This window comes from Amphiprion ocellaris, chromosome 17 (assembly GCF_022539595.1).
Source record: "Amphiprion ocellaris isolate individual 3 ecotype Okinawa chromosome 17, ASM2253959v1, whole genome shotgun sequence".
NCBI classification, from domain to species: domain Eukaryota; kingdom Metazoa; phylum Chordata; class Actinopteri; family Pomacentridae; genus Amphiprion; species Amphiprion ocellaris.
This window is the reverse complement of record NC_072782.1, coordinates 15,064,029-15,091,040: the sequence shown is the minus strand read 5'-3', so window position 1 is coordinate 15,091,040 and position 27,012 is coordinate 15,064,029. Positions and strand designations below refer to the sequence as shown.

General features: G+C 38.8%; 1 protein-coding gene across 1 annotated transcript in view; it reads left to right on the top strand.

The window, feature by feature from the left end:
• The window catches only part of lamc3 (laminin, gamma 3), a 135,304-nt gene that overhangs the window by 32,078 nt on the left and 76,214 nt on the right, over positions 1-27,012 (top strand). Inside the window, exons 5-6 of the mRNA XM_023279538.3 lie at positions 16,617-16,805; positions 17,816-17,933. Of these exons, the coding sequence (XP_023135306.2) occupies positions 16,617-16,805; positions 17,816-17,933 (307 nt within the window). The remainder of the gene's footprint in view (positions 1-16,616; positions 16,806-17,815; positions 17,934-27,012) is intronic.

The window sequence follows — 27,012 nt, the reverse complement described above, 5'->3', positions numbered from 1 at the left end:
ATTAGTATCATTCAATCAGTAATGAAATCTTCATAGAATTCCAGTGATTTTCATTATGCTGTATACTGAATATTTGATTACCACCCCATCTGAGTTATTACTTTTTGAGCCGTAATGAAAACAAACTTAGTGGCTGCATTACAGCAACGAAGGATTTAAAAAACAAAATAGCTGCACTGTGAGGCCTTTAAATATGCTCACTAGTATTGCTAACGACCACTCCGTGGAAGATTTGTGTATGTTTGATTTGGCTCACATGCACGTATGTTTGCAGGCGTTGTCCCATGGGTGCTTCTGTATATTAGCTGAGTATTATCAGGGTCCGTTCAACACACCGTGCACTTTCCCTGCATGCTGTCGAGGACGGATTGTAATTGGCTGAGGGATAAAAACCATAAAGGAGAGTGGATTGCAATTTTTTTTTTTTTTTTTGCGGGATTCTATTAAGCAGCAAGCTTTTTTTAATTACTCTTACTCTTGGTTCCAAGCAGATGGCGTCTTAAATAGACTACTGCACCCAACTTAATCAATGCTGTATATTAATAAACACGGCATATAAAAGTGGCACAGCATGTGGAAGCGTAAAACAGAATGCTCAGTGTAATTGCACATCTCTATCTGGCACAAAGCTCATTTTGACTGAGTTTCGCCCACCAACGCTTTACTATTGCATGCCACGTACCACACCAGGCATCATAATATTCTCAGTGTTTAGACATAACATTGTAACAAAGGACATACATTCATTTACTAGTGATTATAATCAGCAAGAAATTAGACATACTGAACACACCAAGTATTGAAATAGAACTGCTGTTTTAATATATTTTTAATGTGATAATAATTGTTTTTTACACCTCATACACTGTCATTTTCAGCTGGGTATCACACAGATTAGAAAAGTGTCAATCCCAGTATGTGGGTTTTGAAAATAATAAAATTGTGAGATTTGGTATTCATGTTGGGTAAAAATAATCTTTCATATCCTGCCTCCACCTTTAAAGCAGCTTTTTAAAAAAAAACATCTTTTACTGTGTTGTTGTACCATAAGGGCAGCATAGAGTGCATATAGTTATTTTGAACACAAAAACAAGCTGAGCTGTCAGAGGTCAAAGGTCTGAAACAGTTTATTACATCTGTATGCTGATGCTGATTGCCCAAGGCTCAATGTGCATGTTTTTGTTGTGATGCAGTTTTTGACCTGGAAACAATCCTGGAGCCATAAAATATAAAACACAGCACCATGCGTGTCATTTATGATGTGTAAGGTATTAGCATGTAACCCCTAACCTAAACAGATATCTCGATTTTTTTTTTTTTCCCTGTATTTTATACATGATAGTACCATGGTAACGCCTTTTTCTTCTTTATGCATCTTACAACACCACACTCAGAGCCTGGCTTCACCATCTGGCTAAACATATGTTTCCAATCCACTGTGGAATTTTTTACCCATCCGTCATTTATTGGCTTTACACATTGGTCCTTGAAGAACTGCATGTGGTTGAAGCCAACTCAGCTCACACTGGGCAGGAGACAGAGTCCATCCTGGACAGGTCACCAGCCAATCATATGGCAGCTCCAGTCAATCACCTGACACTAGGCAGACAGCCATTCACACTGAAAGTCGCCACTCAACATAACCTGCACTCATTGGATGCTGGGCGGAAACGGGGCAGGCAGTCGTGCCCTGTGCCCATATAATATGCATGATTTAGTTTAAGGGCTGGCGACACGTTGCCGTGCTATTTGTCACAAGCGGCACCTGAAATTGTTTTAAATTCTCACTCCCCATCGGTAACCCTGTTAAAATACAAGGTGTGAATGCAGTGTTTGTATCTGGTGTGAAAAACATCATTCTTTAAAGATCTATTCAAATACATCGAAAGGACTTGGTTTCAGCTATGTAAAAACACTATTAACACAGCTTTGAAGATAAGAAAAAAAATGTGGAAATGCACAATTACTATTGCCACATTGTTTACATAATGGATGTGGTCAGCATTGAAAGTCTAGAAAAATGAGCACCTTGCAAGAACATGGAAGCTTGACATGACTAAAAATTACAAAAACTCTTCAGAAGGACTGTTTTGTTGAGTGGTTTTATAAGGTATATAGACTTTCTGTCTACAGTATTTTGACACACTGTTCAACAGACCCACATATATGCATGAGCACATTTTCAAGGCAGCACAGTTCAGTTTGTCCTCCCCCCGTTTTCCACACATCTTTGTCTGGACATAATGAAAAGCCTTCAGCTTCAGCAGTGGCTCTTGCATATATGTGAACTCTTTATAGGCAACTAGTGCCACTCAACAGTCAATTTGGTAACACCTCTGGGCAATTATTTTGGGCTAACAAGACCAAGATCTTTTTATTTAAGTGAAACGAGAAAGAGCCATAACTAAATTTAATGGCTACCAAGACATAAGAATGGCATGTATAGAATAACCAGTAAAAATCTGATAAACACACTTAAAAATGTGGTTGCTTTGCCCCCAAATAAGGTTTAAAACTTGTTTTTCCCAACAGATTAATGTGCACAGTTTCTCGTTACACTAACTTCAGTGCACCAACACGATTGGCTGGATGCTTCCTGGTTGCTGGTTGCTATCAAGCGGATGATTGGCTTTTTAGGGGACATATATCATACAACCACCATATTTGGCACTAAAGAATTCTCCTATAGATTTACATTCAGTATTCTTTAGGTAGCGAGTCTCTCCCTTATAACATCTCTGGAGTGTAGTATTTCCATTTCCTTTCTTTATGCTAAGCTATGCTAACTGAGTGCAGGTAGTTGCTTCATTTTTTGCATACAGACTTGTCTCCTAACTCACATATTTTTCCAAAACTATTGATCTTTTTAGGTTTTTTAACACTATTTAGCATATTTTGTGTATCTTTAATAGTGCCGATACATGTATTTTTTACCAATACAGTACACAGAAATACTCAAATGATCAAAAGTGATCTCCATATATTAAATAAAATAGTATAAATCTGTAATTGTTGTAACATCATAAAACTTTTTGCATAGCTGCAACAACTGACAACGCACATTCTTGTTATATGCTGTATATGATGCACTCTGGCAAATACTTTGCAACACTGATTCAATTTGTTGTTGGATAAAAAAAAAGGCAGTGTTAAAAGCAGCAGTGAGTCAGATGCAGTGACATTATACCAAACATCTAGTGTTTTCACACAGTCTTTTAGCATGGAAAATAAATGATAATGAATTTGTGACCTTTTGAGGCTCAGAAAACCATGGAAGCTAACAATTAGACAATAATTAAGATAAAACCTGAACTTTACAGAATAAACACAAAGTGACACACAGTTAATAAGCTGCTTATTTTCTGCATTCATGTCTTTTGCCTCTTTCGCTTCAGATGTAAATCCTCTTTATCGTTTCCTGCCCTGCATGTAGTAAATCACACTGACAGGATGTGAAATTTAGATTTATGCATTTCAAATGTTCATCTCACTGACTCATATCACACATGGTCATCCTGGGAAATCCAGTCACTGTACAGTTTGTTAAATGTGTTTTTATCTCCGTCGCTGTGGTATGTGTTTGGTGTGAATGTTGATCTGCATCAGCTGGGAGGCTTGAAATAGCACAGCACCGTAATTCAACGTGTCACAGTAACCCAGTGGTGACCCTCGGTCTAATGTGTTAGTTTAATGTTTTGATCAATTAGGTGATTTAGTTTAGTCCTCCCACACACAATGACATAACATCCAACCTGCTATACATGCAGTTTGATCACTTTGTGCTTCTTTACTAAATACAGTCTGACAATTCATTTGCTCATCATAGCATTAGCAACGTCAACATTGAATCTTTATGAATTAACAGGTCCAACTGAATGGTTGGTTGACAACAAAATGAGATATGTTTCTGTTTTACAGATAAAAAGCATCTGTAAATTTGCAAAGGTATATATTCTGTGTTAAAAAAAACAAAACAGTACAGCGACAAGTCAGTTGTGGCTACAGTAAGTAAATATCTTTATTAGGCAGAAATGGCACACAGCTTCAGATTCACAACTTCTTTCAAAAACCAAAAGCAAGGAAAGCAGTGACAAGATTGTGTGATTATTACTGCTATATCTGCTGTTGTTATTGTGTGAATAGGAGTTGCATGAGGTAAATGGAAGCTTCAGGGGGCCTTTGACGAGTGTTTCAGTATCGTGCCTCTTTGTGTTTATTAGCAATTTCACTTTCAGGATTGCTTGTCTAAATTTGATATTTGACTACTGATTTTATTTGCTTGGTGGTCTTAAAATAGGTGTGTAGAATTACACAAAGTGTTGTGTAAGTGTTGACTGAGGACAAAATACTAACTGCTAGAAGGTATCTAAGATAATATAATGCAATATTTAACATGAGGTAGTAAAGTGCACTAGGTAGAATATAATAGGGAGAATAATTTAACAGAATTAGCAGTGGGAAATTAAAGCGACAGTGTAAAGGATAACTTGCAAGTGACAGCGTAAAAATTTGTATTAATTTTGCACGTTAATGTGTTAAATGGTCTCATAGCAGTGGGATAGAAGCTGTCCTCAAGCTTTATTACATGTTTGAGGATATTCCTGAGCCGCTTACCAGAGAGCAGAAAGGAGAAAAGCGGCCGTGCCACAGTGCATGGCTAGACTTTGTTTTTCTGAGACATCGCGAAGTGTAAATGTCCTTGATGGCTTAGAGCAGCATGCTGATGATCTTTAGTGCTATTTTAGCCACCCTTTGCAGAGCTTTCTTGTCCTGTGCTGTGCTGCTGACATACCAGGATATAATTCAGCCTGTGAGGATGGTCTCTACATCACACTTGTAGAAACTGGTGAGGACTGCAGTGGACTTTCCTCTGAGGGCTGAGGAAGTGAAGTCGGCAGTGGGCCTTTTTAATAGCAGCTGCTGTGTGCTCTGTCCTCTTGAGGTCATCGCTGAGGGTGACGAAGAAGAATTTAGTTGCCTACTGTCTCTACAGCGTCACCACTGATGTAGATGGGGGCATAAGCTTCACACTGTTTTGTAAAGTCATTGAACAGCTCCTAAGTTTTACTGGCAGTAAGAGACAGGTCGTTGTCCTGGTGTGACTCCTCTCTGCCGTCTCATCATTATTGGCGATCGACCTGTGATGGTGGTGTCGTCAGCAAACTTCATGATGGTATTGGAGCTGTATCCGGCCACACAGTTCATTTTGTTAACAGAGAGTACAGCAGAAAATTGCCCTTTGGGTGCTGCCTTTGAGGATCAACAGGGAGAAGTTGTGTCTTCCAATTAGCACCTGTTGGGAAAGAAATCTCCGATCCATTTGCACTAAAATCCAGATCTAGCAGTTTTTGGACCAGCTTGAATGAGATAACGGTGTTAGATGCAGAGCTGGAGGCCACGTATAAAAGCCTGGCATGGCAGTTTTATTCTCCAGATGGGCCAGAGTGGTGTGAAGTGTGTGTGATGTGGCATCCTCAGTGGATCTACTGAGGCGGGAGGCACACTGTAATGGGTCCAAGCTGTCTGGGATGTTGTCCTTAATTTGTCCCAGCCTGTGCTGCACTGTGAAGCATAGCTTGCTTTTTAGAAGGAAACCTTACCTGCAACTTCATTACAAAAGTGAGTGATGAACCAGAAGAACCTTATGTTCTCTGAGCAGATGAAATTAAAATTGAGCCATCAGCAGCATTTGATTAAAAGAACATCTTCCCAGCTCTTATGCAAGGAGGTGGAAATATCCTGCTTTGGGTTTGTGTGGCAGCCCATGGCATAAGAAACATTGCAGGATGAATGGATTCCACTAAAAATTCTAAATTCACATGTCATGTAGTTTGTCAAAGAAACTATCTGGCTTCTACAACAGGACAATAACCCAAAGCATCCATTAAAATCCACTAGGAAAGATTTCTGAATCGTCTTTATTGTCCCCTGACATGAAGATATTGATAATTCGCTGGTAGATCTCAGCCTAAAAGAATCTTAGAAGTGACTTGAAGCCGTGTGCAGGGAACAGCATTTTTAAGCTGTGGTTTCTGCCAGCGGGAGCAATCACAAAACAACTGACTTCTTTTTGCACTTTCTGCAGTTACTGTTTACTTTTTGGTATTTTATTAAATAAAAGTAATAAAATGTGCATTAACAATTGAATAAATGATCAAAAAAATGTCTGCTTGCCGCAGGGTTTGTATTTATTTCTCGTCACTTCTTAAGTCATCCAAATATTCAGTTTACCCTGGGGTGCCCAAACCTTTACACAAAACTGCATAAACATTCAGTGTATTAGTAACTTAGTTTGCCAAATTTATTATTTTGCTAATTTATTTCTTTGTATGAGGTGCAATACCTTTTATCAGGCAACAGTTCAGTAATTGAAAGTGTCAGAACAGGATTTAATAAGTATTTATCAGCCATATGGAATTGTGAAACAAACAATGCACACTTTTTTTTCTCTCTCGGAGAGACAGCGTTGGTGTTACATTGTGATATATTTTCCATCCAAAAGTATCAGTCTGCACCTCCATCAGCTGCCATCAATTCCTACACTGAAACTCTAAACAGAGAATAAACTGATCATTTAAGCATTGATCACTCATGTTTGCTATATTTATTACACAGCCATAGTAACAGTAACACTACAGGCTGAAGGGTTTTGTAATTTATCACCTTATTTGTCTGTGCAATTTGTGTAGATTGTATCACAAAAACATCACTTCAGCATTTCAGTTATATTTTTTTGATTATCATTTGCTTGCATTGGTTTTTCTGATGTTCTATATTTGATCAAAAGATGTGAAAGTTATAGATTAAAAGACATGGTCTACTCTTTTTTTCAGTCTCATAGTATGTTTTAGCTTCAAATGGGGATTTTCATAATTTGACATGACTTCCTCTTCAGTCCAAACTATGTCCAGTATAGTATAAGGTATGTTCTGTATTGATCATCGAAACCACCAAAGAAAAAACATCCTCACTAGTTTGGGGTAAGTCTGAAACCTGCCGATTTTCTCACAAAATGCAAATTGGCACCTACCAACATCCTTCCACTTCATTTACTGCTGAGTTCTTTCCGCCTCAGCTGTCACATGATTGAGTCCACATGATCCACATTACGGTCACCCTCCATGTAGTGAAGTGTGTGTAAACTCAGCTACTTGAAGGCCACAGGGAGAAGTGTGGGGACATCAGCAGAGAAAGCACTTTGCCTCTTTTCTTTGCTTCTCATTCACTTAAAGCACCAGAACCCCTGTGATTAATGAACAACCTGCTGCACATCCTGCACCACAGCTGCCCAATTATACGTATTCCTGTGAAACTGTAATATGTTTTTGGTGGATGAGGTAGCCAACGGTGATTTGGAACCTTCTCTGTAACATACTGATGTAACTGCAGGGAAATGAATTGAGCAGAGGAAAGTGTGGCGACATTGGTTTGCACCGTCACCTCACAGCAAGAGGTTTCAGGGTTTGAACCTGCTGGTCAATTGGAGGCTTTCCGTGTGGAGTTTGCATGTTCTCTTTGTACCTGTGAGGGTTTTCTCCAGCTTCCTCCCAGAGTCCAAGGACATGCATGGTAGGTTAACCGCTGATTCTCAATTGGCTATAGATGTTAGTATGCATGGTTGTCTGCGTCTTTGTGTTCGCCCTGTGATGAACTGGTGACACGGTGTAGTTCCCCCTCCTCTTGCCTAATGTCAGCTGGAATAGTCTCCAAAACCCCACAACCCTCTGCAGGATGAAGTGGGTATTGCTAGTAGAAGGATGGAAAGTAAGAAAGTAGACACAGGCTTAAAAAAAATCACACATAACATATTTTTAATTCCCACAGTATACACTGTAAAATGGAAACTGCACTAGACGTTTTACAACTTGTAGTCATTTGTTCTTCTTTAAAGGCTGACTTTAAAGGCCACATCAATGCATCAAATCCTGCCATCTCATATCTCACCCAAAATGATAATAACTCATGTGAAGTAACTTGAAAGCCTGAAATTTTATGTCATTATTTTATTAAGTATAGACACTTGTATGGCTTAAAACTACAGCTTATGTATGTATGTTAAGAAAAGTGCTGGATACTTTCACGACAAGGAAAACTGAAATTAACTGTACATGTAGAAATGTAATGCGTTGTAATATGATGAAGCGGTTGCAACCTGTTTTCTTAGATTCAGCAAAGTTTACAGAGTTTTATGTTCATTAACAGTTAATGAAAAGGTACAAGAAAGTATTCATGCATTCAGTTAACTCAGCTTTGAAACTTGACGGCTTCTAGGCTCAGATATCTTAATGTGGCAGTCCATTTTTCATTTTTCATAGAATTATAACCCTAATATAATCACACTTGTCCAACATACCCTTAAAGGAAGAATTTTAGGAAATATGCTTTGTTGCTGAGATAGATAAGAGAGCAATACCACTCTGTGTATGTGAAATATAAAACTTCAGCCAGAGGACTATTAGCTTAGCTTCATATGAAGACAGGAATCAGCAGGAGACTTAGACTGACTCTGTCCCAAGGTAAAATAAATACACTAAAGCTGGCTAATCAACACACCGAGTTTGTTTAATCAATACACAAGTCAAACTGTAAAAAATGTCACTTTGATGCAGTGAACTGCAGCTTCATATTTAGCCTACAGACATGAGAGAGGAATCAGCGTTTCATCTACCTCTTGACAAGAAAGCGAGTAAGTGTGTTTCCTAAAACTATTTCTTTAATATAGGAAGTCAGCCACAGTAAATTATGACTCCTTGCTACATTAAAGCTAAAAACACATTAAAGATTAAAACATGTATAAAATGACCTGTCCCAGTTTTGCATGCATTACTGCACTGACTAAAACACAGACATTAGTGAAAAGGAGATAGTGAGAGTTGGAGACATTTTTAAGGATAAACCAGAGTCTTGAGCACTCATCTAGTTTGCAGCAGTGTTGATGGGTTGATCAAGACAATCACAATTTGTACTAAATGGCTGAATTGGATGTGTGTCAAGTCAAGATCCTGTTTGTTGATAGCAGTACACTAAAGGTCATACAGAAATACAGTATATACAACATGACCCTTCCTCAGCCGGTTCATCACTGCTGTTTTTCTTCTCCCGTGGGTAGAGCGACGTCTCATTCATCCAACAAATTAGATGTAAAAATGAGAAATCATTGTGCCTGCAGGGGTTGTGGTCCCTCTCTCCAGTGTGCTCTGCAACAAATTATTCATATAAAGAGCACAAGACAATAAGAGTGTGCTCTGCATTACCTCTCATGCAGGTGAAGAGCGGCGGCAACTTCCTTTACCCTTCCAAAACCAAGCCTCGCTACTGAAAGATGAATGACACAAGAGAGGGCTGGGTGATGAAAAATATTGTCATAATATATTAACCAATTTCAATGATTAGGATAATGTGTATATCTAATACCACCAGTGAGGAAGGACATCCCATTCATCATGTTTATTAGAGCTCAAGGATATACATAGTGTGTTTGTGTAACATGAACACTGAATGTAAATGTATTTATTCATTTACTTCACGTATTGTCAGTGGTATTTACACGTATGTACCACCTACTTATCCTTAATGAAAACACGTAAGTTAGAACCATAAGTATGATTTACAAAGTAAATGATCTAATGCATATCACAGACTCCGTAATCATAGCAAAGACAAAGTGACTGCTGCTGCTGAACTAACATTGGAGGACATACACTCACTGGCCACTTTATTAGGTACACCTTTCTAGTAAAAGGTTGGACCCCCTTTTGCCTTCAAAACTAATTTGTCATGGCATATTTTCAACAAGGTGTTGGAAACATTCCTCATGCCCTCTCTTCATCTGCACTCGTGAGTTGAAACTAAGGTCATGCTGAGCTATGCAGAAATAATGCTAACCTATCATATACATCATGTATCATATACGTCCTGATTGGGTTTTAAGACGATGGGTTGTGGCTTTCCAGAATGGAAGAGGAGTGTTTACATGAAATTTGTACAGGTATAAAAGAGTCAGTTAAATTCTTGAGATTTGGCTCATGTTTGTTTTTACAGCCTCTGTATTGAATAAACATTATTTGCATTAGGCTCTGAAGACCATGTTATATGGTTATGCCAATGCATAACCATATAACATGGTTATGCATTGGCAAGCAGAGAGCATTGTGGGGGTTTAGCTGTTCAAGGGCCACCATGACAAAGCTTTGTGTGACACTTAATGACCCCCAGTCAGACCTCAGTGGAACAAGCCAGGATTGGTGAGAACATTGTTTCTATATCCAAGTGGCATATGTAGCAGAGTTGTTGTTGAGGCACAGATCATGTCCACTGTACTTAATTTGTGCTCTTTATTAATCAATTGTTTACTAATAATGCTGCATTTATGAGGATATTATTCAAAATTTGCATTTCTAGCGTCCAGTCTCAACTTTTACTCTTAATTTGCAAATGACACCTGTTATTTCCTCAGACTTCCATACTTTCACATTTACAGTGTGTTGCAGGGGTCACCCTTTCTCAGTCTCTGAATAAACAGAGGGAGGGACTCACATGCACCAACATGCACTAACACACATGCAGCCTGTCCAGCTGCCAAAACATTGAACAGAAAAGCTTGGATTACAACACACACAGAGAAGTGTGATTTCATTCTCTGTTTAGGACACCGTTACTCCATTATGTCTTTCTCTTGCAAGTGGTCGTTTGCTGCTATGTTTATGCTACATTTATGTATAAAATCTCACATGTTGCACCTTTAATGAATTAAGTACGCATCAGTTTATCCTCATTAATGAAATATTTTTTTAAATTCTAATTTTACTTAGTTTCACATTTCATTGTCATTTTTTTCATCTTTTCTAAACTGTACGCATGTTTTTCTCGTATTACTTGGTGGGTAGTTCAGGAAAGATTCACATCATAATTCCCGGTTCACTTCTTTTGATTTAAAGAGCAAAGCCTGTCTTTGATCAACATCTACTAACAACCACATTGATCCTGAAAAAAGTTATTTTTATTATCAAAAGGATAGTACCACTAATGAGTCTGAAGTCAACCCTGATATCAAAATATCGCATCTTTTTATTGCGCTTTGATTCTAACGATTTCACATAGTGCCGCTGTGCCAGACAGAAAGAGTTTGTTCTGGGCTGCAAGTGGTTGTGTGCTGTTAAGACCAAAGGACAAAAAGAAGAACACGGCTTTTATTGTGTGTCCAGACTAATTTCTCAGAGACAAAGCCCCAAGGAGCAATATGAGGGCAATGTCCACGCCTATATAGGCATGGTATGCAAATTAAAGAGTCCTTGGGAACCTTTAGCAAGACTCTGAAGTGCTGCAGGACAGACCTCTCAAGTGAAGTTAGTGTCACTGGCCTATAGTCTTACTGAAGGCACTGGGCCGTCCATTTTTCTCACAGGAACAATACAGGAGGTTATCTCTACTGAAGACCTCCACTTACAGTAAAGTCACACACAGAAGGGTGATTCAGATATGTGAGAATGAGGGCAGAGCTTGGCCTTCAGTTTGGCATCATACTGACCTCTCTTATCACCTGCCACCTTTTTTGTGCTGCATGCACATTGTAGGAATGAGGTAGGAGTGGATTGAGGAAACACAAGGTACAGGATATTGCAACAAGAAGTTGTGGAGGAAACAAAATCAAACCATCACGCTTACTGGTTTTAGTTCAGTGCACATAAACTTAAAATGTTCTGTCTTTTCCTTCGGTCTTTTTAGTTTTTTCTATATTTAAGCCGGACCACAATCTTTCACCAGCCATATTCTGTGACTCATGGAAACTTTTACTCAAACTTCAGTTCCAGCAACCAGACTCTTTTTTGCAAGTGCAGATATTAAACATGAAATGCAACACATTGTCATTCAACATGTTCTGACCTGACAAGTACATTTACCAGAAAATGTCCCCTTATATGTTGAAAACAAAATTCTAAACCAGATAGTATTATGTTTTGCTTAAAACAGACTTGCTGCTGCATATCCCCACAGTTGGGTTGTTTTCTATCTAACTGAGTAGTCAAAATTTGATTTTTTAAAAATGGCAACATTGTAGAAATTTGGATTCATTTTTGTACTTAGGCAGTTTATACCAACTGAAAATTAAATTTGTACCTCTGAGTAGTATTGAAATTTACAGGGCACTGAATTTAGTAGACTGGACTCATCATCCAATAACTCATAACTGATGACATCTATTACAGTTAAATTCTAACTACTATTCAGTCACAGCTCTGAGACAAGGGATTTAAGTCCATCCATTCATCGGAATGAAATCGTTTAAGCTTACCTAATTGTACTGACAAAACAACACCCAAACATTATTTTTCCTCTTGCTAATTTTCGCACAACATCCAGCAGGTTCATGTACCCCATCCTTAAGTCATACTGAACTTGGTGTCCGGCAAACTCGCGTCTTTTAAAATGAAAAAAAAAAACTCATATTGTAAGCCTGCAGATTTAGACACCAAAGGTTATCCAAGAATGTATGAGGCATAATGTTTGAGGAGGTGGCATCATCAATCATAGGAAAAACTTGTGCACAAGACGGAGCAGGGAGCAAAGAGTCCCTTTCTTCCATGCATAACGGCTCTACTGTGGCAGTGATGCACAGACTGTGTGGTCTCCATTGCAGGAATGAGGAAACAGCATGTTAAAGAGGTGACTGTGGATGGGCAGAACTATAAATGTGGTCAAGATGGCCAAAGACAGGAAAATTGTGCAGAAGTCTTTGTGTTAAACTTGTTGAAAATAGCTTTAAATGATTTGTTCTGTCCTTGGTTCCATTTTTCTGTACTGTATGTGCACTCTGCTGGAGTAATCTTTATCCCAGCACCTTTAAACTGTTCTGCAACACTTCTTTTTCACTCCCTAATCTGGATGGAAATCATGCTGCTGAATTTTAACATGCTTATGATAATGTGCTTAATGGTTTGATGTCTTTATATTTAAGAAAGTAAGTTAACGCAGCCAACCACATCAACTTCAAAGGCAGTTAAAAAAAAAGAAAATATACAAGTAGAATTTTAAAGTTGGGATTGATCCCAGATCATTACAGTTGCATATTCACTGTCAGTACACATACTGTAATCAAACCAAATAACTAACAAAAAGCTGACTGTTGGTCATTTCACACGTGAAGTAGCTTTGATCTAACCTGTTGGTGGATCTGACATTATATGATTGAAACATACTTAGGAGATAAATGCCTTGGTCCATGTTAAGTAAATAAATCGCTTCATGTTTTATTAAATGTTAGAGTCTGCATGGATTTGTATCACTGTACTTCCACCTGGCTATCAGCTAGCCTGATCAGCAGTGTGGCAGCACTACTAGCTGGCATAACAAAAACAGAGTGGATGGGAGGTGGCAAGTAGAGCCGTCTGGTATTTCTGCTCTGGATGCCCAACAGTGCAAATCAGAATTGAGTCTTGCTGGGGCAACTTTCTATACCGGAGGTGGGGGGTCAGATTCTGCTGCACCATGGACAGTGGCATTGCACATGTTATAACAAGGGACTGAGCATTTGTCAAAAGGTGCATGTTGTGCTCAAAAATATGCTCATAGCAGTGCAAAAGCTATTGGTTCCTGTTGTATCTTTTCGTTGCACGTGTCAGAACCACAATGTCAGGATGGATTCTGAAAACTACAATAAAATACTTTTATATCAACAAATTGTCCAATCACCTTGTATTAAGTGAAGAGGTAACTGAATGAAAATTCCAGAGAGAATTATTCTCGACTCCTCAGTTCATTCTTTGCTCTGAAGAGCTTTGTGGCATCTTTTAACTATTAATTTCATTTTCAGACACAGCAAGATGTTATGAACTATCCTTTACATATTATCCGTAGAAAGTATAATTACATTCTTTTACTAATTATTCAACAATTAAAATGATTCGTTACAATACTCATTACACTCAGCACCACTCCATCAAAAGTGACTTTCAACAGCTGCCACATCTGCAAGTCACACCCTCTGCATTTTTGTATGTAAGACCAGAAAACAAGGCATTCTGGTTAAAAGCAGCTTATAGTTTGGAGTTTGAATATTAACTGGACACTAACATTTTAGCTTCAGGGCTCTGCATTTAAGAAGTCCCACACAAACTGTAAAGACATGGCTTCCTACACAGTCATTTTCAAAATCGGCAAGATTCCATGTGGCAGTGGAGCTGGTCAGCTAAGAAGATGCAACATGTAAATGAGGCAACTTTATTACCAGTAGATCTTATTACAGGGGGTACTTTGTCCACTGAACTCAGAGACACTAAGTTAACATCACTACAATAAACAAGTCATCAGCAAAAATGTCTGAATAAATGTGTTGCTAATATACCGTAATTAATTTTAAGGTCTTCTATTGTGTCCCCTTTCAGTAAAATAATCGAAATCTCACCTCCTCAGAATGTGTCATTCAGTTATTAAGGTCTAAATAATGCCGAAGTGGTTCATGTTACCATGATGGTGTAATCCTTGGTTTTAGCCCTGTTCTAAATGGGCTGTTGTTGTATCTGTTGCTTTAGATGCAGCTGCTGTAACTTCGTTATTCAGGAAAAAGACTCTCTATGTCTGAGATTGACAGCACAGAGCAAAAACCATTGATCATGGCAGCCAAAACAGACATGAACATGACTTTCTGTTATTCTCTGTCTTTCTCTCTGAGTGATCGTTTTGCATGTTAATACCGCTGAATTCCATCGTTTTTGACTTGTGTATGGTGAGATTGTCAAACAAGGTTTTAGTTACAAAATCAGTAGTCTAGTGGTGCAGAACAGCAGCTTGGAAATGGGTCTGAAGTGACTTCTGGTAAAAATGTATAGTGTTTAAGTCAGTATTTCTTACTCAGTCTGTTGTCTGACAACAGAAACAAGAAAATATGTAAATGAGAACAGCTTTATTGGGAATTCAGCTGTTTTAAAATGCAGTATACGTGAACACAGAGTCAGGGAGAAAAGCAAACATAAGCTGAAGCTGTGCCACAAGTGAAAAAAATACACAGTAGTCTAGCCTGTCCTTGTTTACTGGGTTCAAAATGGTCTTAAAGTTTCAACCATTTCTGAATGCTCTTCAGCAGTACAATAACCACAGAGCTCCGGCCAGTCAAAACTGATCCTATCATGTTAGCCACATTAGCTGCACAGCATCCTAAAACTCAGAGTTTTTCCTGTGATTGTGGTGACATTGCCATAAATAATTAACGTTCCTCAAATGCTGGGAGTGCGTGGAGATGCTTGTGTTCACTCTTGCGGTTAAAAGCAGAACATTTGGAGAACATTTGGTGTACTTTGCTAATGTCTGATACCTTTTAGAGTTAGTAGAGGCTGTTTTATAAAATAAATAAACCGGCTCATCTCAAAAGCAGATGGAGGACAATTGTTTTTTTGTTTTGTTTTTTGCAGGTATGTAGCAGTTCAGTAAGATTCTAACTTGCTTGTAAAACTAGGAGGTTAACACGTGGTGGGATGGAAATTGGCAGAAATGAATGCCATAGCTCAACGGCTATTACTTTTTGCCTGCAAGCTTATAACAACAACAAAATACAACGGATGGGTTTATACCATATGGGACCTTTATTATCTGTAATCTATAATCAAATTGTAAATAACATCATTGACACTTTACTAAATAATGCAGATAGATGCTTCAACAAAAGACAGAAAAAGCTACAGATTAGCTAACTGAAGAAATTATGGAACATTTTGCACAACCAGATATTTCCCTGATGTCAAAGTAGCGACCAAAACAGAGCAATAAGGAGGATGAATATTGGATTCACAGTATAACTGTCAGGTGGCCAGAAAATTAGTTTCTGATTTTTACTTCATGCCAAGTATAGTTTTAAAAAAAAGTAATAATGCAAGTTTTACTAGTAATTCCTTTATTTTTTTTTATTTGATGATGAGCTTGTTACTTGTTAGTTCACCAATTTATAATAAATGTGAGGTCAGTCCTTTTATATAACAGATGTTGGATTTTCAAAGAATGTGAACCTTTATTTATTCGATGAAGCACAAGTTACAGCCAAAGGAAAAGTCTTTATTGAATCTTTATTAAGTTCTGCACCACGACCCCCAAGTTCATAACATGTGAAAGCAACTGGTGAAATGAACTGAATTCTGCTGAGACTACTTATTAAAAGGAAAGAGTAATCATATGGTTATTTTCAACACAACTGAGGGCTTGATTCATAATAAAATGGGCAATTTCACCTAAGTCCCCCCTCAGGGTAACTAGTAAACTAAGGAGGGATATGATGTGAGGGGTATGAGAGCTGTGATGGTGTGTTATCAGCTGAGTAATTTGCTCTTGTATAAACATGAATTACCGTTATCTAAGTGCCCCCTGACAGCCGATTGGCTCCTCATTAGGCCTGTGTGAAATGAGATTAGCAACGAGCCTCTAAATTATGATCCAATCCCAGAACACATAATCTTTCACACATATACCCTCCGTGTGCCTCTTGCCTTCATCTATTTCTGCCGTGTCTTTTATTTTTACATTGTTGCCTTCTCTGTCTGCTTCTTCCCCTGTGGCTCTTGTTTCCTCGTTCCTCACATCTCCCCTCACTTGACCTCTCGCCTTTTCTCTGTCTTGCTTTCCCTCGCTCTCAGAGTGCAACTGCAGCGGGAGATCAGACGAATGTGTGTTTGACGTGGAGCAGTACCGCAGCACCGGCAGTGGGGGGCGCTGCCTGAGCTGCAGAGACAACACCGACGGGCCCCATTGTGAGAGCTGCAAAGATAACCACTACCGGAAATCTCCGGAAGAGCCCTGCCTCCCCTGCAACTGCAATATCAATGGTAAACTGCAGATAGAGAACCCTTAATTGTTTTGATAATAACCAAAACCCTAATTATAATCCGCACCAATATCATTACTCACTACTTTTGTTTTCTCTTGCAAGAGGAAAATTTAATTATGGTTAAACTGGAATGCTGTTCTACCACAATAAGGTGCCACATGCAATATTTAGCCACAGACGAAAAAGGACTTGCAGGATTCATTTTTACAGATTACATGGCCAATGTTTTTAAAACATTAATAGCACTGCATTAATATTTACCCATCGACTTTTCAACTGCCTAACCTTGTCTAAGAGTTGAATCTTTTCGAATTTATAATTTATGCAGACTTGTTCATCTCATGTCTTGCACATCTCATCAGATTTAACATTGCCTCAGTTTCCAACATGATCATTAAAGAAACCCTTGAGTCCTCACACATGCTTTTGTGAATTGATCCAGTTTATTCACAGCTTAAAAGGTTTCAATGAAGAGTTTCACTGCTCCTTAAGCAAAGTCGTATTTTAGATGGAGGGACATTAAATGTTTCTGCTTCTAATTCTGCCATCATCAAGGTAAAGAGAGGGAGAAATGAACAAAAACATCTGCTCTCCTTCCCTGTGCATATAAATAGTTTGAGGTGACTGCACAGAGCTGTTGGAGTCCATTATATTGATCAAAGGTTATAGCCGACTCCATCAGGCTTCCTTTTTTTATTCTCTTTCTGCCCCAGCTGGTCTTTTTTTTTTCTCCATTAACTACAGCTACACAATATCAGCTACAGTGCATATGGAAGCTTATACCCGGCACTTCCAAGCTTATCTCTGGGGTTTGTCAACAGGAATTCAATAACAGGTGTCCCCATCATTATAAATTATTAATGATGTATTGATCCATCCCATGTAATTACCTATCTTTATGGATTCTGAAGGGTTGTGTATTCTTCACTTTTTTCTATCCTCTAAGCGCACCCTGTGCCTTCTCTTTTCTGCTTTGTTCCCACATGATCCGTCGGTTGTTCCTCCCAGGCTCAGTGAGTCTGCAGTGTGATGTCGAGGGAAGGTGTGCGTGTCGAGTTGGCGTGACAGGGGGGAAGTGTGACACGTGTCAGGCTGACTTTCACTCGCTCGGCCCTGGTGGCTGCAGGTGGGCAACACACAGCGTCATAGACAGACCCATGCACAGAAACATTCACATAAGAGATCACGTGCAATTTGATGGATAATATATATATAAAAAGGAACCTTTTGTTCTTACAAGACAGAGGGAACAAGAAGAAATTTTTAAAAAAAAAATAAAGAACATTATTAAGTCAGGAAAAACATGCAGAGACTTTCTTTAACCATCTGAACCCCAAAACCCAGCAACTGGTGTGACAGGAATGTTGGCCTTTAAAAAAAAATCACCAAATTACACCTTTTATCAGAATGAGAAACTATAAAAACAGGAAGACCTTTTAAATTTTCACTTTTCAAATGGTTCTTGGAGTATTTAACCAAATTTAAATCAACCAAATCTAAGCTTTAAAATATGATATTTCATCAAAATCACTTTTATTCAAGTTTCATTTAAAAATTGGACCAAATAATCCTTTCTCTATCTATATTCTGCATACAGTAAAACAATTCTGCATTCTCCAGCAGAGCCATGAAGCCTTTAGTGAATCAGCAGTGACCAATAGTGATGCAGCAAAAATGCGGGCACTTTTTGGTTGAACTGCAGGCTGTGTTTACACAAAACAGGAGACAAATGCAGAGACAAATCAATAATTTGAGCAGTAAAATATCTTTATTACATAGAGCCACCATTTTCCCCCAGTATTGGTAACAGTTGTTTGCATTTGAAAAAAAAAATGTACATGTTGATTTCAGGTTTAATTAAATAATTAAAGAAATTTAACTTGTGTTTTTTTATGATTTAATACATTATGACTTAGTTATACTACACAAAGTAAATTTTTGAGTTCTCCCTCCCTCTAGTTATTGTTGTGCTATTTCTACAGATATGTTGGACTTGATATTTCAGTGAAAAATGAGCCAGCAGTGAGTAAAAATATGACAGAAGCACAAAAAAAAACCATCCAGAGACTGCTTGGGGTTCAGAGGGTTAAGAAATCTTGGTTGTTATGCAATTAAACCATCTTCTTTCCCTAACCCTGAACTTATCAGACTACCAAAGCAGCGAAACAGAAGGTTTTGTATTTCTCTATGTGACACCACTGTGAGTGGGTGACCCTCTTATCACTAAGTACCAGGATGTGCCACATACTGTGCCAGACTACTTACAACAACTCTAACAAGCAGGCCACCCAGGGCACTGTCATTTTCCTCATGGAAACATAAAGCAAAAAGTGTGTTTTGTTACTGAAACTTCTATATGCTGCTCTCCTCTGCCTGTTTTGATGAAAATACACATCTTATATATACATTCAAAGTGGTCCAGGTTCAAAATGCACTCCTCCTCTTTGAACCTATAGGTGTAACTGCTAAAATTAATAGTGAGAATTGTTATGAACTGTATGATTCAGACAGAAAACTGCTAAGATTAATATTATTAAATGTTAAACTGTGTAATAAAGAGGGAGATAGCATAGATAACATAGAGGGAGATGTTTCATGATGCTGCATGACTGTCTGGCAATGAATGAGAAATATGAGAGAAATTCCTGATAAGATTTCAGGTGGTGAAGGTGAAATCCTTATAGAGTTCCTTATTGTCAGCACTGATCTAAGGTGTATATATAAAGTCTCTGCAGGTTGAAATAATACCGTGTGAGAGTCCTCTACTTAAGAAGTAAATAGAAAGTGTAGGAACTTTTATGTTGAGGGTGTAGACCTCAAGGATCTCCTCTGCACAGGTCCAGTAAAAGTTCAGTTGTATGCTCTGAATGACGGTGGAGGCAAGTGTCTCCATAATATTCAGTATTTCTGTTTGCATTGTTTGTGATGGGTGTTTAGGGTGGTGCATTTGTTCCTGGTGTAAAAGGAGAGCTGGAAGTTTTCCAACACAGACGAGTGTGTGTGTGCAGCTGCGCAGCGAGGACTTTGAGGATGTGTGTGTATGCGTTTGTAGGCATGGAAGAGTATGTGTATGTTTGAATCTGTTTTTTTTTTTTTTTTGGGGGGGGGGGGTTTGTATCTGAATTGCAAAATTATCGTCATTGTATATGTTACATGCCATATTGCCTTCTGCTGAAATACTGAGTTTTATCTGCATTGTGACGTTGTCGTCTTGAGGGTTCAACTTGTTTGCCGGCATAAACGTGTGCATGTGCTAAAGTTATTTTGTATGCTGCCTGTTGGCCTGTGAATGTGCTTAAGATGTATAGTTATATTGTATTAAGACAAAGACTTACTGACTAATTAGTAGTTGGATCTGACATAGGAAATTCTAAAGAGTCAGAGATCAGTTTCGGGGAATTATTAAAAATCCTGACTGATTTCTCACAGAGTTCAGAACTAATGTGTCACACAAACTTCACCATCTGATGTCAGAAATAAAGATAATATATCAAGAATTCACACTTACAGCCTCTGATGCTGCTATGATAATTGATAATCCTGATATAAGAGTTAAGAGAACACTAGAAGAGGAGGTTTGTCTACTTGGCCTTTATCAAGGCTGCACTTTTGCTGAAACCACAAAAGTCGGCCAGTAGGTGACTTTAAAGTTGCACAGTGTTTGTTAAGCATGCTGAGAACTGTCTGCTCCGCTGCCATCCTTTGACTGCTTTGTGTCATGAAAAACCTGAGAGTTGTTTGCCCTGATGCCGTCTCCTGGCTGTTTTGCAATATAACAAACTGAGTTCACTCATTCTGATTTCATCTGCTGGGTGTTCTGGCTATAGGACAGGAAACTCTAGTTTGGTGTCTTCTGCTTGCCGCTCGAGGTAAAAACAAGCTGAGAATTTTGTTTTGGTCCCATCTGCTGGATACCTTAAAGCATAGCAGTAGGGATTAGATTAAAATCGTGATAGAATAGAAATCATTTAATGTTATGCCATGACGAATAAGTCATACATCTTGTGAGCATCTACAGTATTATTCCTAAATATGCATGTAGCAGCTGTTGAATACTAATCATTTGGACTGAGATATGCAGAAATATTATCAATTCAGTCTTTTATGCTAATCGTTTGCTTTGTGTGGTCATTATTAAGGCAGACTACTGGTTAACAGAAACAAACCCATAATTTTATACACCAGGTAATTAAAGTTGGGTACAAGGGAAGAAGCAGTTTCATTTCAGTCAGTCACCTCTTTCGCAATGCACCTAAACCAAATCATCAGATGTTGTTCTTTATAGGAATGGTTAGCTACAGCCATCAATGGATAATTGACTTTGCTGGTAATTTGGTGCCATTGAAGAATCTGATTGCCACAGCCATAGCAAGTGTAGTATCTGATCTGAGACATGTATTATTTAATAAGTTAGTAGAATGGAATCTGTTTTGTCTGTTCTAGTATCTGACCAGCAATTTGTGGGAAACATACGTTTCCTTTTTCCCTGCGTAAACAGGTAGTCTCTGACATGAGATATATGTTTTTCTGTTTTGGTTCTGGGAATGTTTATTGTGAAGAGGCTTCTGTGCCTGGGAAATCTGCACAGTGAAGTGGGGCCTGTCATTGAAGGAAGCCATATGTTATGTTATGTTCCCCATACACGAACCTATGTAAGTGAGTGCATACTGTTCTTCTGTGGGAGATTCATATTGGCTGGGAAACTCTCCACAGGCAGACCATGGTGCCTGTTCAGATGCTGTCTTATTTATGTAATAAATTATTATATTAAGCAACAGTGTCTACGGACGTTTTCGTCAACATCTGCACATCCTAAGAGAAACTACAACACAAACCTGACCACCTCTCTATTGGACAGATAAAGCAGTTCTAGGTTGACTGGTTTGTACCCGTGGAAACAGAGCTTACCTCAACCTCGGTGCTTGCTAATCCCAAGTATGCCAAACCTTTTCACTTGTACATCTCAAAAATATCTGGTTATACAAACACCGTTCTTACTCAGCAGTATGATTTGCATAAACAAACTGCTGAAAGATGTATGCCTTCCTGTTACAACGGACTGGCTCTAGCAGTGTTTGCTTACCAGAAAGCTTCATATGTCACTATAGGTCATCCAGTTGTTTTACACCTCTCATGCGTTTTGTCATAAGTCATCGTTAGCCAAGAGGATATGATGTCATTCTCTTCGTTCTATTGAGAGATGTAACACAGTCAATCCTGCCAACTGGATTATATCCCCAATCTATGGGAATTCGCATAACTGCGTTATCGTTTCAACTACTAGTTTGTCTCTGGATCCACTTGAGCCTTCTGACTTTACCTTTTTCAGTGATGGTTTCTGTTGTCATGTCTATCTGGTACAACTGCAGGTTAAGCAATTGTGACAACCACACTGGGATATTTAGACTTTTACTCCATTGTGTCTTATGCATATCACACCCGTCTTCTGGCCAAGTAGCTGAGCTCAAGGCAATTACCTCTTATTTTAAGACATCCTCTGACAGATTATGCACTATATCAACTGAAATGATTCTGCTTGCACATAGTGATTGCCACACTAGGGGAGCCATTTAGGCCTAAAGAGGCTTCACTGGAGTCATCTACATTTGTCTCTAAAGGTGACAACGTCGCTGATGAAGCTGCTAAGCAAGTTGCAATCGTGATATGTTACTCGTGGCACTTTCACAGTTGTGTGATGTGGCTGACCCACAGTGAGATACTGTGATGCCTCTGGTGGATCTTGTCTTGGCCTAGGAGGCAGTTCCCCAGAGGAGAAATCTGAATGGCTTCATCAAGGGGCTATTAATGACCCCATGCTAATGTGTCAGGTAGCAAACATTATTAGGGTCACCATATTTATTACCCATTATAAACTATCTTCTTGATGAATGGTGACATTGTAATCAACATCATCACAGAAAAAGCTGCACTGCGCCAATAGGTCAAATTTCTTCACCAGACGGCCAAGTCAATCACTTGGTGATGGACTTCATTGACATGGGTAAAAGAAGGAACTGTTATTATGGTAATTATATTCAGATGGTGGACTGAAGCTAGTCCAATAGCCAAAACAGACGCAATGTTCATTACTAGGTGTAATGAGATAATACCAAGGTTTTGCATTCCTGAGAGCAATAGCTCAGTTTCAATGCATGAAACAGACTTGGATGTGTCTATCAACCACAATCACAAGGGATGGCAGAAACAACTAATCGCACAATACAAAATGAGCTTTCTAAAAACTGCAGCAAAGCTAAGCTGGATTGGTTGACAGCTTTGCCACTAGCACTAATGAACATGTGTATGCAAACTGGCAGACCTATGCTTATGTCCTACCTCACAGGCCTATACAGGACCTCTGCTAAAGCAGTTTAAAGCTGGGATGCAAAATTATGTCTAATGACTAACTGCCATACACCAAGCCTTGTTCTTGCAGGTGAAGGGTGCCACAGAACAACGATCAAGTGAAGTCACTTCGGATGCCAGAGAAGTGGGACCCTCAGGCTGGGTGCTTTTCGAAAATGTGAAGTATCTCCTCAGAGTGCTTTACAATATGCACAAAATCTGGGGTAGAATTTGGTAAAAATAAAAGCAGGAGAGATTATCTCCATCTTCGTAGGCCTAGAAATTTGTTCCTTTCTTATACTCAAGAAGGATGAAGTAACTGTCCCATTTTTGGTAAGACAGGCCGAGGAAATATGCACAATTACGTTTGGTGCAGAAACAACTTTCCTGCTAGAATAATGAGAAAGCTGCTCATGTATTATTTTACTTCCATTGGTATAACAAATAAAATGGCTCCATTGAAGTTTTGCCATCTTGGGTGGTACCGATAACTGGTCTGCCTCATGGATGGTATCTCTCACTCAAAGGCATCTGAAGCAGTATGTTCACACACACCGTTATTATCTCAAAGTATTGCTGTTATGCATATATTCGACAACATAATCTCACCATATACACCAGAGCATGCAATCTCTATATATTCTCATATGTACCATATACTCATGAGACACCCAAGAATTCCAACATTATTGACATACTATCAGTGTAATGTATTCGATTAGAAGTGGAAAAGCCTTTGCTGACTAGATTTTCACTGAAATCTAAATAAATGGGCAAAACTGAACAAGGTATTGTTTGACATTAACAGGCGTCTCAAAGACTCCATGAATACAGACAGAACAGCTATTCCTTTTTGGTCAAACAAAGAGATGACTCCATCCAGTTCAAACCCTGACATATGAGCAAATACATTTGGGAAGATCCATGTCACTGTGCATCGTAAGTGCTAGCAGCCTCTCCACAGTGGCGGCCCTCAATGGTGCATTAAGAACCTGGGCTGAAGAGAGAACACCAAAGTAATGTCCCTTCATCAGCTGAATTGCAGTATTATAGCAGCATTTAGTCATAATATAGCTTCCAAATGATAAGTAAGAAAAAAAATATCATTACTCATTGAATTTTTATTTCATTAAGTCAGTAAGCAAAAACAGAACAAAAACATTATCACTGTAACTTTTATTCATGTCTACATGCCTGTTCACTGTCAGCTCAGAGGTAAATATTTGATTAAAAAACCTGATGACCGCTAAAGCATAGTCTGTGAGTTTCCCCTCATTTGAGGTTTCACACACTCAAGCAGTGAATTAGGCCGTACGACTTGTGCGCTCAGATCCCCTCTAGGTGACAGCTATGTTTCACGGTCATCTAAGATCAGCGGAGATAATTAAGACTTATTGTTCAGTAGCCAGGGGACGAGGTCTGACAGCGCAGGTAGAGAAGAGAGTCGATGTGACATTCGAAGGGAAATGAATGTGGGAGCCAAAAGGGTTATACTTAAGACCTATACGTAAAATCTGTTTGCTATTGTCCGAATGTCCTTAAAAACCCTCGTTTGTTACAGACATTAGTTTAACTTTGTTAGTCAAAGAGTGTAATGGATACAGACATTAAGGTGCAGTTGAGAAAGAGTGGGTCAGTGTGACCCGAGGCAGGGTATTTGGCTATGCTTAATTGAGCAGACAGGATGAGAGCTGCAGAGGTAGCGCCAGGATGAAATTCTAGAAATAGCGTGAGACACACGGATGTTTCACTCCCACACTGCATCCAGCAGCACAGTATTAGTGTGTGAACAGTCAGAGGCACAAACACCACTTTTGTCAGAGTTACTGGAATCCTTTCTGAGATTGGTGAGATCTGTCAAAACTGATGAACTTAGTTGGTGCACATAGATGGCAAATGTCTGCATATTATGGTTGTACACTATTCATACCATCAATTGATCCTGGGCAACTTGGTTTATTGTATCTGATTGGAGCAATAAGTCTTCTGTGAACTGAAGACTCTCTCTCTGCTGTCATCGTTTCAACAAAGGTTGTAGTTTATCACAGTCAAGTAACTGAGATAAATTAGACACAATAAAGACTGCTGCAGAATCCACAAGGGAACAATAGTAATTACTTGGTTATATGACATACTGTAGTTCATTATACTCAAATCTTGTATAACTGCCATCTAGATACAAATGCAATATCTTTTTTTTTATTACTGATGGATTAGATCACTGATGAAAGGGGTGTTTGTCATATAAAACCAAAAGTGACTGCAGTTGTCTTCAGCTCTGCAGAGTTTCTGAGTGTCTTTCAGCTCATTGTTTTGGTTTTCGTAGTTGTGGTTCAGTCTCACTGCTCTCATTAAATCCCATTTAGTAACAGCAAGCAGCAGTATCCAGCACAAAATCTCTGATGCCCTCATTGCACACTCCCCAATATCAAATGGTGAACAAAGTTGGTGCCAAACTGGTGAGCATTTAGCGGTTAAATAAACATATTGCCCTCAAGAACTTGTGGAAAACAAAACGGGCTAAAACCAGAGTGAAGTGGATCTGTATCTTTGCCTGAAACAAGGCAAGAATTTCAATGCTGCATGTCTGGTAAATATTAGTGATGTCCTGAGCCAATCCAATCAATTTGTTAAGCCACTTAGCTTACCAAATCCGTTATTTCTCCCCATGCTTTCTCATTAGCGAAGATCAGTGTGTAAAACGTTCCAGAAGCAGCTTCTCATTTTAGCTGGCACTGATCATCACTTTCAAATGACAAACACTGCCAGTAGTAGGTCCTGGTGGCTGATGCAAATCAGTCATTCCATGAGTAACTTAAAGACGAGCCAAAACAAAACTTGCCCATTGTTGGGTGTGAATGTTCTCTGCAGTGCTCTGCCAAAGATTGCTTATGAGGTAAAAGTGTTTCAGTCGTCCCAACAACTCCAACAGATGAGGAGTCTTTTCTCTAGCTGATTGCACCACATCATTTTTAGGAATCACATTCTTCCAGTTAAATGTGTTTCATAGCAACAATAATTCAGGCTTATAAGCTTAATAGCTTTGAAACATAGCCTTTGATCAAGTCGCTTGTGAAAATGTGGCAATTTTTAAAAGGCTGCACCAGTTAATTCCGTGTGCCAGACATGTTTAATCAGCAATAACGTAAATGTAAGTATCAGATTAGTCTCAGTATCAGAGATATTTAGTGTTAAAGGGGTCAGGATCTGGTTCAAAATAATGCGATCAAGGACATACTTAGCATATGGACAACTGAATTGAATTCATAATACCTTATCAAAGAATGTCAGTGAGGTGATTAAAGCTTGTGTCAGTTATTACTGTTTAGGAATAATTAAAGACAAAACAGCCATTTTTGACATCTCCAATCCACTGTGTATTTTCTGAAAATTGGAAACCAAAAGTAATAAAAGAATAAACTTTAAATTCTTTGTTGATTTTCTTGATCTTGACCCATTCCAAAGCTGGTCTTTAAGTCAAAATCGTTCATGCCACCATTTTTTAAAAATATATGTTTAATAAGCTGTACAAATTAGGTCTTAATTTTCTGCATAACAACATGAGCAAAAATTGGTTTGGCCAAGTGTTGGTCACCCATCCAGCCAACAGGACAAAAGATCTGGTGTTTGAAGATCCCTTGGAACCAACCAGGAGACCATGCTGTCTTCTTCATGTGTTGCCATGGTGACCAGATCCAGCCTCTGCCTTCAAAAATGTAAAGCAACAGCTGCAGCTGACCCACAGGCTCACTTTGCCTCAAAAACTTTTTAGCCCTCTTCCAGATTAAGAAGGGTGACTGTCCCCTACTTTTGTCCAGCAAAACATGATCTCATATTGCTCATACATGTCGACTGACCAA